This window comes from Diabrotica virgifera, chromosome 1, assembly GCF_917563875.1.
Source record: "Diabrotica virgifera virgifera chromosome 1, PGI_DIABVI_V3a".
NCBI lineage: Eukaryota > Metazoa > Arthropoda > Insecta > Coleoptera > Chrysomelidae > Diabrotica > Diabrotica virgifera.
In genome coordinates, this window is record NC_065443.1 from 250800704 (window position 1) to 250815423 (window position 14720).

Consider the following 14720-nt stretch of genomic DNA (forward strand, 5'->3'; position numbering starts at 1 on the left):
ACTATAGAAGAATATTTTCGTTTCCAAAATGGCCAATCTCGGGGCGATACACCCTCTGGGTCCCATCCCAAAAGGGGTGTATCTGCCCGGTCTGATTTTATCTTTGTTCTCGTCGTTGAATCGCTCTGGATTAGGGATGGGAAAAACCTACCGGTTTAAACCTAACACCGGTTTTTTTACTTCGCAATAACCAGTTTTACCGGTTGTTTTTTTTCCCGGTTATAACCGGTTTTTTCTTTTTAAAGTAAAAACCGGTTATTAGGTTTTTACGGTGATTAGGATTAGGTTAGGTATTATTTTGGATCCCAATCATAATTATTATTCTCAAGTAATTATTCCAAACAAAACCATAATTCAAACTTTATTTTATTTTATAAAATACAGAAGCAAACTGAAAGTGCAATCTCACATCAGCCAGAAAAAATTATTAAGTTTTATTATAATATTTCCTTGAAAAGGTATTTGTAATAATAATATTTACATAAGAAGTGATCTGGTTGAATTAGACGCAAACATCATCTATTTTTCACAGTTGACTCTTGACATTGAAAGTGGGTGAATGACTTTTTCTGATTACCAAAAATAATGCTCCGACTATGAATAACGAATTACTGATTACGAATACGAATCTCCAAAAATTTCGCTACGTTTTCAAAACGATACATTCATACAGGAAGTATTAAATGAGTTAAAATGTACCTATTATACAAATATACAAACGTGTTAAAAGTAATACGTTCTATCGTTAGTACTAATTTTGATCATATTGATATCGAGTCGAATGGAGTTACGCAAACTAAAGTGTATTGTAAATGTAACTTTGTAACCTATTAGATTAAAAAAACCGAAAACCGGTTTTTCCAAAAACCGGTTTTTTTGGCCGGTTATAACCGCCAGGTTAAACCGTAAGCAAAAAAACCGGTATAACCGAAAACCGGTGTTTTGTCAAAAACCGCCATCCCTACTCTGGATCGAACCGGTTTGGATTTGGAAACAAATCGGCACCAGCTGCACAGGCTTAAAATTAGAAATAAAACTCAATGTATCCATGTAAAAGCTGTTTAATATTGCATTCACATCGAATTCTGAACTATTCTGAAAATTTCTGATCTTTAGCTAGTCAGAAAGTACATATGTTTAAAATCGATTACAAAATTTTTCGTGGACAAAGGGACAGACAAACAGCAGGCGAAGTATATAAAAACTTTCTCTTCTTCTTTAACTGCCGTCTCCTAGTCGGAGGTTGGATATCATCATCACTATCTTTACTCTATCTACAGGTGCTCTGAAGAGTTCTATATTTAATTCTGTATTTAAACCAGTCCCTTAAATTTTTCAACCATGACACTCTGCTTCTTCCTATACTCCTTCCGCCTCTTATGTTTCCCTGCATTATCAGTCTTAGCATTTCATATCGCTGTCCCCTCATTACATGTCCCAGATATTGTAATTTTTCTATTTTTATTGTGTTTATTATTTCGCATTCTTCGCCCATTTTTCGCAATACTTCCGTGTTCGTTTTCTTCTGTGTCCATGATATTCTAACCTTTTAAACCTTTTAAAAAGGCGTACTTTATGCTTGGATCTGCATCGTCACTTGGGGCATAAACTCCTACTATCCTACTATTTCTAGTAAAATTATTTCTTCGTCTATCTTTTCCCATCTTTTAATATTGTTCCTGTACTGTTTATGTGTAGCTATAGAAGATCTCCTTTTTGATCTTTAACTTTTACACACTTCACTATGGAAATGGATTTATTCTCCTCTTCTTTCATTTCGTTTTCGTTCTTTCTTTGCTTCTGTAACGACACATCAATCTACCTTATTACGCATTCTTTAAATACTCAAACTACTCAATGGGTTGCAGGCAAAGTTATGAAATCTATAACTTTCTATCTATCAATCTATCTATCTATATAAGACTGTAATTATAGCACATATGTATATTAGAGAAAGGCCACAAGAAAAAAGTTTTAGGATTATAAATTTACAATTGATTGACAAACATCTACAACAATCTTAGAACAAAAATTAAACACTTGTCTTTTTTATTCATTTTATTGACTATTCAATGCGTTTCAATCCTAACCAACATCCTTCTTCTACTCCAATAAGTGCCGGACTCTTCCTCAGTTTCAAGGGTATACAGGTCTTTCCCACAGGCACAATTTTCAACCTCAACAGCACACTATAGAAGAATATTTTCGTTTCCAAAATGGCCAATCTCGAGGCGATACACTCTCTGGGTCCCATCCCGAAAGGGGTGTAACTTTCCGGAAGCGCTCTGGATCGAACTGGTCTGGATTTGGGAAAAAATCGGGATCACGGTGCATGCCGAACATGGGGATTACCACTACGTGGCCTTTTTCAAGGTGTATAGGAGTTTCTTCAGGTATGGGCGGTTTGATGGTGTAAGGTTTAATGCATATACGTTAGGCACCTCCTGCTCAGGCTTAAAATTCGGAATAAAACTCAATGCATCCATGTAAAATCTGTTGAATATTGCATTCACATCGAGTTATGAACTATTCTGAAAATTTATGATCTCTAGCTAGTCGGGAAGTATGTTTAAAATCGATTACAAGATTTTTGCTGGACAAAGAGACAGACAAACAATAGGCGAAGTATATAAAAACATTTTAAAAGGGGGTATTTTATGCTTGGATCGGCATCGTCACTTGGGGAATAAACTCCTACTATCCCACTATTTTTAGTAAAATTATTTGTTCGTCTATCTTTTCCCATCTTTTAATATTGTTCCTATACGGTTTATGTATAGCTATAGAAGCTCTCCTTTTAGCTCTTTAACTTTTACATACTTCACTATAGAAATTGACATATTCTCCTCTTCTGTCATTTCCTTTTCGTATTTTCTTTGCTTCTCATCAGATCAACTTTGCACATCAATCTACCTTATTATTTCTATCTATAGATCTATCTATCTATAGAACGCTGCAATATAGCATGTATATTCGAGAAATGCCACAAGAAAAAGTTTTAGGATTATAAATTACAGTTTATTATTTACAAACCTCTACAACAATCTTAAAACAAAAATTAAACACTTGTCTTATATTTTATTGATTATTCAATGCGTTTCAATCCTAACCAACATCCATCTTCTACTCCAATAAGTGCCGGACTCTTCGTCAGTTTCAAGGGTATACAGGTCTTTTCCACAGGCACAATTTTCAACCTCAAAAGCACACTGTAGAAGAATATTTTCGTTTCTAAAATGGCCAATCTCGAGGCTATACACCCTCTAGGTCCCATCCCGAAAGGGGTGTAACTACCAGGTATAATTTTGTGTTTGTTCTCGTCGTTGAATCGCTCTGGATCGAAACGGTCTGGATTTGGGAACAAATCGGGATCACGGTGCATGCCGAACGTGGGGATTACCACTACGTGGCCTTTTTCAAGGTGTAGAGGAGTTTCTTCAGGCGTGGATGGTTCGATGATGTAAGGTTTTGTGCATACACGTTCGGCACCAGCTTGCGCAGGCCATTTTCGAAGAACTTCTGCAAAAAATAATACTTTGTGAGCAGTTATGACGGTTTATACATAAGTGCACATGCGTACGTGCAATACCACATTTATTTTCATACAAACATCTACATGTAGATATGTAAAATTTATCAATCTATAAATAATAATATTTTTATCTAACTATCTAACTATGTAGTAGTAATTGAAATCCGAAATAACATATCCGAACAGTTTATAAATAATATTTATGTAATATTTAGTTTTTTTTTCATTTCGATATTCGGAATATGCAAAACTTACTAAGATAACAACTATATTGGATGTAACGGTTACAGTGACGCAGAAATTTTAGAACTATAATAATTAGTAATATATTTGTCTAAATGGCTATTATAATAATAGGGGAGGCAAGGAAGCTAAATTTGCAGTTTCTCGAGCGTTATGGGGACCTATTGGGTTGTGAAGATTAGTTCCTAAAACCAAAAAAGGTAAGTTTTCCATTTTAGTGGGGACTTTCCATTTTTAATTTAATTTTCCATTTTCAACAATTAATCGTTTTTTCCGATTATGGCGCCATCGATCCATAATTCGAAAAAATATCTTAAATAAAAGTTACTTATTTTACATAAGGAACCCAAACTGCAATAAAAGATGGGGGTTCCTATTTAAGATTCTAAAGTAACCTCCCACCGAACCTCCGTGGGGGGGTCTTGTTTGGCGTCATTTGATAGATTTTTCAAAAATATTGAATTGGTGTATTGTTCAGTTTTTTTATCTGATGTTTATTTCGCGAAATATCGCGGGGTTCCTATTTAAAATTTTAAATTTACTTCCCCTCCTCTCTTCGTGGGGTCGTGTTTGGTATCATTCGATAGATTCTTGAGAAATATTGAACACGTATTTTTTAGTCTTTTGACCAAACGTTCATTTCTCCAAATATTCGCTTTTTTTGTGAAATTTTGTGACACCCCATTTCCTTACGCCCCGCTCAAATTCGTCAAATTATTGAAATATGCACTGTTCAGCTTGTAAAACTTTTACTTAAATTACCTCATCTTAATCTGACGATTTCGAGTTTTTCTAAGCATATATTTTTTGCATAACCCCTTCAAGAACTCTAACGTATTAAGAGCCAATATTGTAGGGGTATATTTACAGGTTGCAAGGTTTCTCCCCAACTGCAAAAATCTCCGCTTGCGAATAGGTCTGGATCCCGCGTATGAAAAAAAAGTTGATTAATAGCAAGCTGAAAATTGGTTAATAGCTTAAGAGTGTCTAGTTGGATAAACTTTGATATATGGGAACACTGGAACAGGGGCAGTTTTAATTGTGGAACAGGTTAAAAATTTGGAACGGTCAGACCACGAAAACGGCACATTTATTTTGTCCGACAGAACAGACTTAAACTCTCCGAACAGAGATTAAACTCTCATGCAAAAATCAGACTGCTATTTATCACCTGTCATAATTCCTGTCATTTGACATATTCTACATATCTGACATATCCACTCATTAAAACGCCCATTTGGTGATAAATAGCAGTCTGACTTTTGCATTAGAGTTTAATCTCTGCTCGGAGAGTTTCAGTCTGTTCTGTCGGACAAAATACATGTGCCGTTTTCGTGGTCTGACCGTTCCAAATTTTTAACCTTTTCCACAATTAAAACTTCCCCTGTTCCAGTGTTCCCATATATCAAAGTTTGTCCGACTAGACACCCTTAAGCTATTAACAAATTTTCAGCTTGCTATTAATCAACTTTTTTTTCATACGCGGGATCCAGACCTAGAACTCCCCTACCATAAAATACATTATCAGTTAAAATAGTTATCTTCGACAGTGCTTCAAATATTAGCAGAATTTTCTATTACCTTTTTCAAAACGGAGGACCGTTTAAGGTTTAAGTTAAAGCTTTCATCCCTAATCCAAAATAGTCGTAAATACGTGGAATAAATTATAAAGTCGGTTCGCTAAACTCACGACACAGCTAGTGATTTTAGTAGGATTTTTTTTTGTTTTTTTTTTGGCAAAATTACTAACTATTAGTAATTATTAACTATTTTGCCAATTTTACCAAATTGGCAAAATTACTTACTAAAATCACTAGCCAGTTGTGTCTGAGTTTAGCGAACCGACTATACCTAGACAGTGCCTATTAACAATATTATTAAAATTAAAATGTTACCTGATGTGACCATATCGAGGTACTTCATACGGACGAGACTATCATATGTCAATTTTCCGCTACAGTTTTTATCAGTTTCAACAATTTCTTTTCTAAGCCTGTCTTGAATATCTGTGTTAACAGCTAACTCATGAGCCATGCAGCACATCATGGTTGAAACTGATTCATATCCAGCGAAGAAGAAGAGAAACGATTGAGCTTGTATGTCCTCGTCGGTCAACTTTATATTCAGTTTTTCCCTTACTGAAAATTACATTATTACAAATAATATACTACAAATTACATTTTTTTTATTGTCTAAAGTAAAGAAGAAAAGGACATATCGTCGGCCTCATATGAAGAGTGCCTAAGTCCCAAAATAAGCAAAAATGAGATTTTTGCGCCATCTGATTAATATTTATGGTACGCATGCATAGCAAGAGAAAAAAGTTCAAAAAAGTCAATAGATGTCGCTAGAACCACGAAAAAGAATTCTACCCAATTCCATGGCGTTGGGGGAATCACATGAAACTTGCCAAAGTCCATCATTGTCATTGAGGTTAGATGTACTTTTGCCGCGCTGCTGTGTTATATCTTCAAGAGAAGTATTATAAGCTAACACATCTTCATGGAAATAGTGTAAACTTATTAAACGCTTTTCTTTACTTCAATAGTTTGCATCAAATCTTTAGACGTTAATTTGACTGACTTTTCTTCAATTAAAATGAATGAAAATTTGCAGACATATGCATTCGCGGGAACAATACACGAATAATCAATATTTTTTTTTTATGTTTATTAATTGTTTAAATAAAGAAAAAACGATTTTAATGGAAAATACTTAAATTCTCTTGTTTTTTACAATGTAGAAACTTGAAACTTTTACGTATTGTAGCTAATGATATGAACTCTACATAATTTCTCTTTTTACGTTAATTGTTTACGTTATACTTCATAAATAAACAATAAAGTTTCAAATTTTGAACGCTCATATAATATATTATTATAAATATTATTTGTTTATATATAAATCGGCGTTTGTTAGTGTCAAATTTCAATATGACACGAACAAAATTTCAAGCAAAACTCGAATTTAAAAAATTCGTGTTTTATTGTAGTCTTATAAAAATCACCGGTAGAGACGTTTTGTGCTACAATTAACATTAGAATTCGTTTTGTCGTATTAATTAATTAAACGCTTTTCTTTAGTTCAATCGTTTGGGTCAAATCTTTGGACGTTAATTTGACTGCCTTTTCTTCAATGCAAATGACTAAAAACTTGCAGACATATATATGCACTCGCGGGAACAATACACGAATAGTCAATAAAACATTTTTTTGTTTATTAGTTGTTTAAATAAAAAAACGATTTTAACGGAAAATGCTTAAATTCTCTTGTTTTTTACAATGAAGAAACTTGAAACTTTCATAGATTGTAGCTAATTATATGAACTAGATATAATTTCACTTTTTACGTTAATTGTTTACGTTATGCTTCATAAATAAACAGTAAAGTTTCAAATTTTTTGCCGACTCCGACTACTTTCATGTTTGTACATCATATTTATGTTTTATACATATTTTAATAAACATGACGATATATTTTAATATTTGAAAAGTGTAAAACTAAAAAGTCAAAAATAAAAAAATATGAAAAAATATTTTTAAGAAACGCTTTTCTACGTTTTAAGAAACGCTTTACGAGTGACTAACAAAATCAACTAAAAAGCAAAAAATAAAAAAAATTGAAAAAATCTAACACGTTCGTTAAAGAAAAGCGTGGTGCGAAAACCGTTTATTCGATGAAAACGCACCAAGCTTTTCTTTGACGAATGTGTTAGATTTTTTCAATTTTTTTTATTTTTTGCTTTTTAGTTGTTTTTTTTATAATATGTTTAATTTTAGTCACTCGTAAAGCGTTTCTTAAAACGCAGAAAAGCGTTTCTTAATAGTTATTTATGATATAAGTGTTAAAACTGCATGTTTAAGGCACGCATGTGAAAGTTTGCAGAACGAGCGAAAGCGAGTTCTGCAATTCACATGAGTGCCTTAAAAATGTACTTTTTAACACGCATATCATACAATATTTTTCCTACAAACGTAATTAGAGGACAATATCTACAAAAACTTTTACTTGAACTTGACTTACATTCCAATTTTATATTTTTTTGACATTACATCAAAATTGCATATACGGTCAATACGAACTACAGTGCCTTAAAATTTTTTTAAAGCACTAGTGCCTTAAAGTAGCATTTTTAACGCTCGTATGGAGTGCTAAAAATTGCATTTTTAACAAGGTTTGAGAAACAAAAAATATTTTTTTCATATTTTTTTATTTTTTACTTTTTTGAAGGTCAGTTTCATTTGATCATATTATTATAGTTTTTGTGTTAACTACATTTCAGTAGCATTATTATCCTTAAAACCCAATATTTGTTTTTCTTGTGGGACTTAAGAATTTTTCACAATTTATTTTTGGCGACTTTTTATGAAGTTACGCTTATTTCTTCATGATTTTCGTTATTAAATGAGCATAACTCCACAATTTTTCCTTATTTCAAAAATGAAAGTTGTCTAACTCCTGTTTTTAAGTAATAATATTTTAAAAATAGATCTATCTTTATGAGAAGGATGACGGACACTATTCTAAGTAACTGTGTCAAGTAAGATAAAGTTTGAAGTCAAAATCATTCTTTAAATCAGTTTTTTTCGTCTCCTGTAAAATTTGTTAAATTGGACTTAGGCACTTTTCATATGAGGCCGACGATATTCTCGATTTGGAAGTACAGTAGGGCGTCGATAATCCGAACTAATTGGTACAGGGGTAGTTCGGATTATTAAATTGTTCGGATTATCGAACATATGTTTAAATTACATACAAAGCTCATAAACATAGTACATATTATGTACCCACATACGTTTTAGTTACAAGGAATAAAACACCTGCATAATAAACAAATATATTGTATGTATTTCTGCATAAACAAAACAAAAATCCGCGGTCATATTTTGCCCATATTGTCATATTAAATCCAAAAATTCGGTCCGTGATCATATTTTTTAATTTTATAATTTTTTTTTGCGTTCGGATTAGCCATCGTTCGGATTACCAGGGTTCGGATTATCGACGCTCTACTGTACTTAATAGGAAACTGTTGGACGAAGCGAATTGTTGAATGGAGACTAAGAACAAATAAGAGAAGTAGAGGTAGACCTCAAACCAGATAGACTGATGACATCAAGCTAATGGCTGGGTATAAATGGATACAAAAAACAACGAACAGGAATGAATGGACATAACTAAGGGAGACTTATACCCCAGGCTGTGGGTGAAAAAACGTGATATATTTCAGGAATTTTTGAAACCTATCAGGTGTTGTAAAGGACGATGCCAGGAATAACTTCTACTAAAATGTGACCAAAAATACTGTGAGCTTTTTTTTTAATTGCGATTTTCATTTGTTAAATTTGCAATTTTTAAAGATTTTTAATTTTGCAGCTTAGGATATTGATTTTAGAGAAAAACTTTTTAATATAAAGTTGTAATAAATTAAAAACCTACAATTTGAGCTATGGTAAGTTTTATTTCGTTTATTGGTTATTGAAAAACAGCCTGCGAAAGGTCCAAAATGGCCGTTTTTTACAATTGCATTATTTATTGTACAAATAATTTTTTTTATTCCTTAAAGCTTTAAAATGAAGATCTTTCAATTTCAAACATAAAAAAAAATTGTAAAGCCAGATTAACGAATTTGTTGCTTAGATATTATAAATTGTTTATCCCAAGAGGTCAAATGTCGAACGCTATAACTTTTTGAAAAAAAAAATCGTAGAGAGTTGGTGAAACATCCAATCTCCTTCTAAAGAGTTATATTTTCACATTCTGATGTAAATAAATGCGTAAAATATTTTAAACCTCTAATTTTTGGGTTTGAAAATAACGGGTCAAATTTCGTTATAAACATTTAGAGCTGAAGCGGCCCTGTACATCCTATGAGTTTTTAACTTACAGACTATTGTTGTTGAAGACGAAACGAAGATTTATAAAACAAATAAAAAATTTCTACGACCCACTGAAGCCGAGATAATTTTTGGGTTTGCAAATAAGGGGGCAAATTTAGTTAAAAACATTTAGAGCTGAAGCGGCCCTGTATATCCTATAAGTTTCTAACTTACAGATTATTGTTGCAGAAGACGAAACGAAGATTTATAAAAAAATAAAAATCTACAACCAACTGAAGCCGAGATAATTTTTTTTCTTAAATCGTAGTGCCTTTATTTATAACAATTAAGAAATTATTTTACAGTCATTGACTAAAGAAAGACATATTATCTTAAAATAAAAATTATTATAAAATATAATTACATTTAATTATTAAAAATTAGTTTTAAAATCGGTGCTTTTGCGAGCGACCGAATTTCGCAAATCGCCCGGCTCGCTTCAACTCCGCGCGCTCGGAAAATGTTTACGTAACTTGTATTAAATTTTGACAGAAAACAATTTAATAATATTACCATTATAATATACAGTCTATTTACCACTGTATTTGTTTTTCTTGATAAACTTTTATATGTGAAATCTCATTTCTGAAGAAATAATATTACAAAATTGATACATATACAGGGTGTCCAGAAACTCTACCGACAAACGAAGACAGGAGATTCCTCAGACTATTTCACTCATCTTAAAATTTTCACATAATCTGACCAATCACAAACCAAAGACAGCTTGTGTTATCGCGAAAACACCAACTGTCTTTCAATTCTGATTGGTCTATCAGCTTCGTGTTTTCAACGACGTAACCATGGATACCGATCGCAAAGCAAAGTTTGACGTTTGCCAAAAAAATTATTGTAGCTGTATACGTCAAAATGAGTCGTTTCGGTGGTACTTCAAACGAAGTTATAAACCAAAACATTGAAGAAAATATACCGAGTAACACAAGAAAATCTAAATCTTATATATGGAGACAAGTTATGATGTTCTGTGTGGATCGCAACTACAAATTAGATGCATAAAATAACAACGAAAGACTAGCATTCATTCTAAAAGACTGGGCCTTCAACATGCGAAAAATTGATGGTAGTGATTACAAGGAGAGTGTTATTAAAACCATATGGAACACTACTGCAAAATTGGTACAAGAAAAATATTTCTGTGAGTATCAGAGACATATTGATCCCTTCAAAGATATAACCTTCAAGGAAGCGAGAGCGGCTCGTGATAGTAAGAGAAAATTGTTGCAAACTGTATCCGATAAAAGGAAAATGGGTTCTGTCGCTATGACTTCGGATGAATATAAAAATATGTGCTTACAATGGGATGAAGACACGCCAGAAGGACTCCAAAAGAAGTTTTTTCATATAGCTGCCGTAGAATTAGCTTGGAGAGGTAACGAAGCAAATTTTTCCATGTTACATTTTTTCAAGGAAGAGACTAACAACAAAGGCTGTTTAACAAACAGAATTGCATATAACCCGATATTCTCCAAAACCCGCCAAGGTGGTGATAAAAACTGTGCAGATAATAAATGGCTTACTCAAAATTTGAAGAATCCTGAAATGTGTTCTGTGAGATTATACCGGAAACTTATATCGAAAAGGGAAACTATTACCAATGATAGACTTTTTCTGACTGTGAATGGCAAGTGGAATAAATATAATAATAGTAATTGGTACAAGAATTGTCCTATTGGTATTAATACAATATCGAAATGGACAAAAATGTCTGCAGAAAAGATAGGATTAGACACTCAAAAAGTGAAAATAACGAATCACTCTAATCGTGCCACTGCAGTTGTCAGTTACTACAATCTGGCGTTAGTGAACAACAAGCTATGAAAATTACTGGACATGGAAGTTCGAACTCGATGAAACCGTATTTACATATTAGTGCCGAACATCATCAGAACATAGTGAATACTTTTAGGAAAACTCCAAGTACATCAAGTAATAATAGCAACAATACATTGTATCCACCTAATAACGGTCATACTATTCAAAATTTTTACAATTGCACCGTTTATAATAATTATAATCGAGAATAATGTATTTTTTTCGTGTACCAATTATTTATTGTTATAGGTAAAAAATAATTAAAACAAATTATTTATAGTTATAATAAATATTTCATGATTATGACTAATTGTGAATTATTCAAAAAATGGGTAGATTTGGGTTACCTAGATCAAATGTATTATTATTAAATTCCTTCCTCTCATTCTACTGAATTTTTGACCTATCACTTTGCTCGTGAAATAGTCTAATAAAATACCACTCGTGATTTAATTTATCTTATAAGTCTGTCTTTTATTTCTAAACTCAACTGAGTTGCTTAAAGAAAACACCACTCGTCCTACAGACTCGTGGTGTTTTCAAGCAACTCAGTTTCGTTTAGAAGTAAATCGACAGACTTATCGCGAAAATTGAATCACTAGTGGTATTACTATTGATAATTTTTAGACAATTTAGCCCAATTCATCTGGTCCGAAAATGCTTCCTAAAGGAGCTAGAGCTATTTGAAAATGGCGTCTGGTAATTAGTTTTTCTTAAATATCTCCAGAACGCTTCTATTTAGAAAAACGAAAATGGGTACACATATTTATATTCCAGAGATAAATCGATTCCATCCATTGCAAATTTCTAGTACCGGTCATAGGCGTCCGTTTTGGGTAGGGAAACAGTTATATTTTCGCATAATTTTTTATTTTTAATTTTTAGGAATTTTTGAGTCTAGATTATTAAAATGTAAGGTATTATAGTATTAAAAGGAACTCTTACTTCAAGTCGATAAGATACACCGTTTTCTAGAAAAATCGATTTGAAAATTTTTCGTTTTTATAATATCAAAAAAAAATCTCAAAAAAAAACTATTTAGAAAAATGAAAACTGGTACGTTCATTTATATTCCGGAGATGAATCGATTTCAATAATGGCGAATTTCTAATACCGGTCACATGCGTCGGTTTTGGGTAGGTCAACGGTTATTTTATCGCATAACTTTTTTGCCTTTAATTTTTAAGGATTTTTGACAATAGATTATTAAATTATGAGGCATTCTAGTACTAAAAGTTACTCTTGCTTTAATTTGGCAAAATACACCGTTTTTTTTTTGAAATTTTTTTTTAATTCTTTTTCAAATTTAGGAAACGAAAAATTTTCAAATTGATTTTTCTAGAAAAAGGTGTGTCCTACCGACTTAAATCAGGGATATCTTTTAGTGCTAGAATATCTCACAATTTAATAATCCAGTATAGGAAATGCTTAAAACTTAAAGACAAAAAAGTTATGTGATAAAATAACTGTTGCCTTACCAAAAACGGACGCCTATGACTGGTACTAAAATCCACAATGGATGGAATCGATTTATATGTGGAAGATAAATACGTGTACCAATTTTCGTTTTTCTAACTAGAAGCGTTCTGGAGGTATTTAAGAACAACTAATTACAAGACGCCATCTTCAAAGAGCTATAGCCCCCTTAGGAAGCATTTTCGGACTAGGTGAATTTAGTTAGATTGTCCTAAAATAATCTGAGGAATCTTCTGTCTTCGTTTGTCGGTAGAGTTTCTGGACACCCTGTATATGAAATATATAACTATATTTTTAATTTTTTCATTGTTATAAAAATATAATAATAATAATATTTCTTCTTATTATACAATATAAAACTTTTTCTTCTTGTAGTGACAATCCGTTTTGGATGTTGGCGACCATCATGGCAATCTGTACTTGCACTCTAAATCCGTACTGCTTCTCTAAAAAGATTTGTAGTTGTTGTGTTGAACGACGTACGTAAATTTTCTAGCAAGGTAATCCTTCGCCTTCCTGGTTATTATTATCCAGATTTAGCCATATGGCTCACACTCCCTCTAAGGGGAAAATTGACTCATCCCAGATACCTACGGTATCAAAAGGATTGAGCTCTGGTGGGACTCTTTCCGTGTTATCGAGCCCTAGGTGACTTGGTATGCAGGTGTATCTCCCAAAAATTTTCGTACACATCTGGCTGTTGCGAGTAGTACAGCTTTCTGCATGGTCTTGTAAAGATGTTCATTTAGACCCAGCCTTTTTATGCTTTCGAGGAGGTTCTTCGGAATGACTCCAGTAGTAGATATAACAATAGGTATCGTCTGGGTACTTTGCATTCTCCATTGCCTTCGTATTTGAATTTCTAGATCTCTGTACTTGGCGATCTTTTCAGTGAATTTACTACGTAGATTATTGTTGTTAGGTATCGCCACATCAATTAGTGTTGTTTGTCTTGTTAATTTATTAACTAGTACGAGATCTGGTCTATTATGTGCCACTGTTTGATCTGTGAGCACAGTGCGGTCCCAGTATAGCTTGTAGTTGCCATCCTCAAGCATACTCTCAGGGACGTATTGATAATACGGAATATGGTCCGTTTGGAGAAGTCCCAGCTTGATAGCTATCTCTTGATGAAGGATTTTTCCCACTGCGTCATGCCGTTCCTTGTATTCAGTTGCAGCAAATGCCTGGCAGCCCCCTGTAAGATGTTGGATGGTTTCTTGGGCTTGACATCCATATCGGCATCTGTCGTTTTGAACCTGAGGGTCTTTGATGATATATTTCAGGTAGTTTCTGGTTGGTATAACCTGATCCTGAATGGCCAGTAATGAACCCTCCGTTTCAGGAAACATCTTTCCTGATGTCAACCAGTAGTTCGACGCTATATTGTCGACATAATCTTGGCTGACCTCATTGGGATGTCGCCCGTGCAAAGGTTTACCCATCCAGGCGCGCACTTTTTCGTCCTTAGTAAGGTGGTTTATGCGCAGTTCTGCTTCCCTCAGTTTGATCGGTGTTGTGTCATCTACTGCGCAGATAGCGCGATGTAGAGTAGATGTCTCAGCCTGCATCTGAAAATAAGTTCTTAAATTAGCAATTTGTTTATCTAATTGCTCACCTATATCCATAATTCCTCTTCCTCCTAAATACCGGGGTAATGTCGTTCGTTCTACTGCACTTTTAGGGTGGTGTTTTTGTGCCTTTGTGAGGTGTGTTCGTACTTTTCGCTGAAGATTTTCTATATCCGTTTTTGTCCA

At 33.2% G+C, this 14720-nt stretch overlaps 1 protein-coding gene across 2 annotated transcripts in view; it reads right to left on the bottom strand.

Moving 5' to 3' along the window:
• Window positions 1-3004: 3004 nt before the first annotated feature.
• The window catches only part of LOC126879073 (cytochrome P450 9e2-like), a 90657-nt gene continuing 78941 nt past the window's right edge, over window positions 3005-14720 (bottom strand). For both annotated transcript variants that reach the window (XM_050641985.1, XM_050641986.1), the window contains exons 5-6: window positions 5671-5913; window positions 3005-3519 (exon numbers count right to left, since the gene is read on the bottom strand). In XM_050641985.1, coding sequence (XP_050497942.1) covers window positions 3086-3519; window positions 5671-5913 — 677 coding nt within the window. In that variant the 3' untranslated portion in view covers window positions 3005-3085. The remainder of the gene's footprint in view (window positions 3520-5670; window positions 5914-14720) is intronic.